The 891-nt window shown below is 58.8% G+C and overlaps 1 protein-coding gene across 1 annotated transcript in view; it reads left to right on the top strand.

Moving 5' to 3' along the window:
- The first annotated feature begins 826 nt into the window (after positions 1–826).
- The window catches only part of FANCD2OS (FANCD2 opposite strand), a 439-nt gene continuing 374 nt past the window's right edge, over positions 827–891 (top strand). The window contains 1 exon segment of the mRNA XM_026068577.1: positions 827–891. Coding sequence (XP_025924362.1) covers positions 827–891 — 65 coding nt within the window.

The raw sequence follows: 891 nt of genomic DNA, 5'->3' as shown, positions 1-891 counted from the left end.
TCAAGTGTAGAGACCTGCAGAGACAGCTGGAAAGTGAGGCTACTAAGGCTATAAATACATAGGAAATAAAAAACTTACTAACCAAGAGCGGAGATTAGTCTTAATCAGCATGATCAGAACCTTTAAAATACAGCAACTAAAACTTTGGGTAAAGGGTGCTTTGTGAACTTCTGGCAAGGGCCTTCAAATAAGAACGGTTAAACTTCAATGGGACAGGGGAATCTTAATGAAAGTGGGAGAAACTGCTCGCACCTTGGGGCCAGCAAGACGAGCCTGGCAGTTGTTCTGCACGCGCCAATAGGAGATCGCAGCAAAACAAATCACAGTAAGTCAAGGCAAAAGGTGATGAATTTTAGCTCTAAGGATAGGTGAGGGCATTACCGCACAGCAGGGAGAAGCTGCTTTCGCAGAGACCGTGGCAGAAGGTTCCGCTTTGTACGAAGTGGCAGTGGCAACAGAGAGCTGCCACGATTCCTCTGGAAGGACGTTCCTGTGGGTAGCAGAGGAGGGGGCAAAACTTGCGAGAGAGGGGATTTATGCTGAGTAAAATCCAGCATGGCCACGCAGGGGCAGAAAGACACGGGCAGGAGCAGGAGCGCGGGCGCGCCGGCAAAGCCGCGCCAAAGCCCGCAGGGGCCAGAGCGCCGCCATCTCCGCCCAGACATCCCCCAGCAAACATGGCGGCGGGCGCCGCGCGCGGGCCCGGCGGGCAGCGGGCGGCCGCCATGACGCGAGACGAGAGCCGCCCCGAGCACGTTGCCGGGCACCCCGCGGCGGAAAGATGCCCCGGCCCGCGCCGGGCTCCCCGCGAAGCCGGGCGGGCGCCATGGCGGACGGTTACCAGCTGTGGGCGCCGCGCTCGCCCCTCGACGAGTCGCTGCGGTGGCTGCG

Source organism: Apteryx rowi, unplaced genomic scaffold, assembly GCF_003343035.1.
Source record: "Apteryx rowi isolate R43461 unplaced genomic scaffold, aptRow1 scaffold_276, whole genome shotgun sequence".
Lineage (NCBI taxonomy): Eukaryota > Metazoa > Chordata > Aves > Apterygiformes > Apterygidae > Apteryx > Apteryx rowi.
Note: the sequence above shows the minus strand (reverse complement) of the source record. Positions and strands in the feature narration are given on the sequence as shown.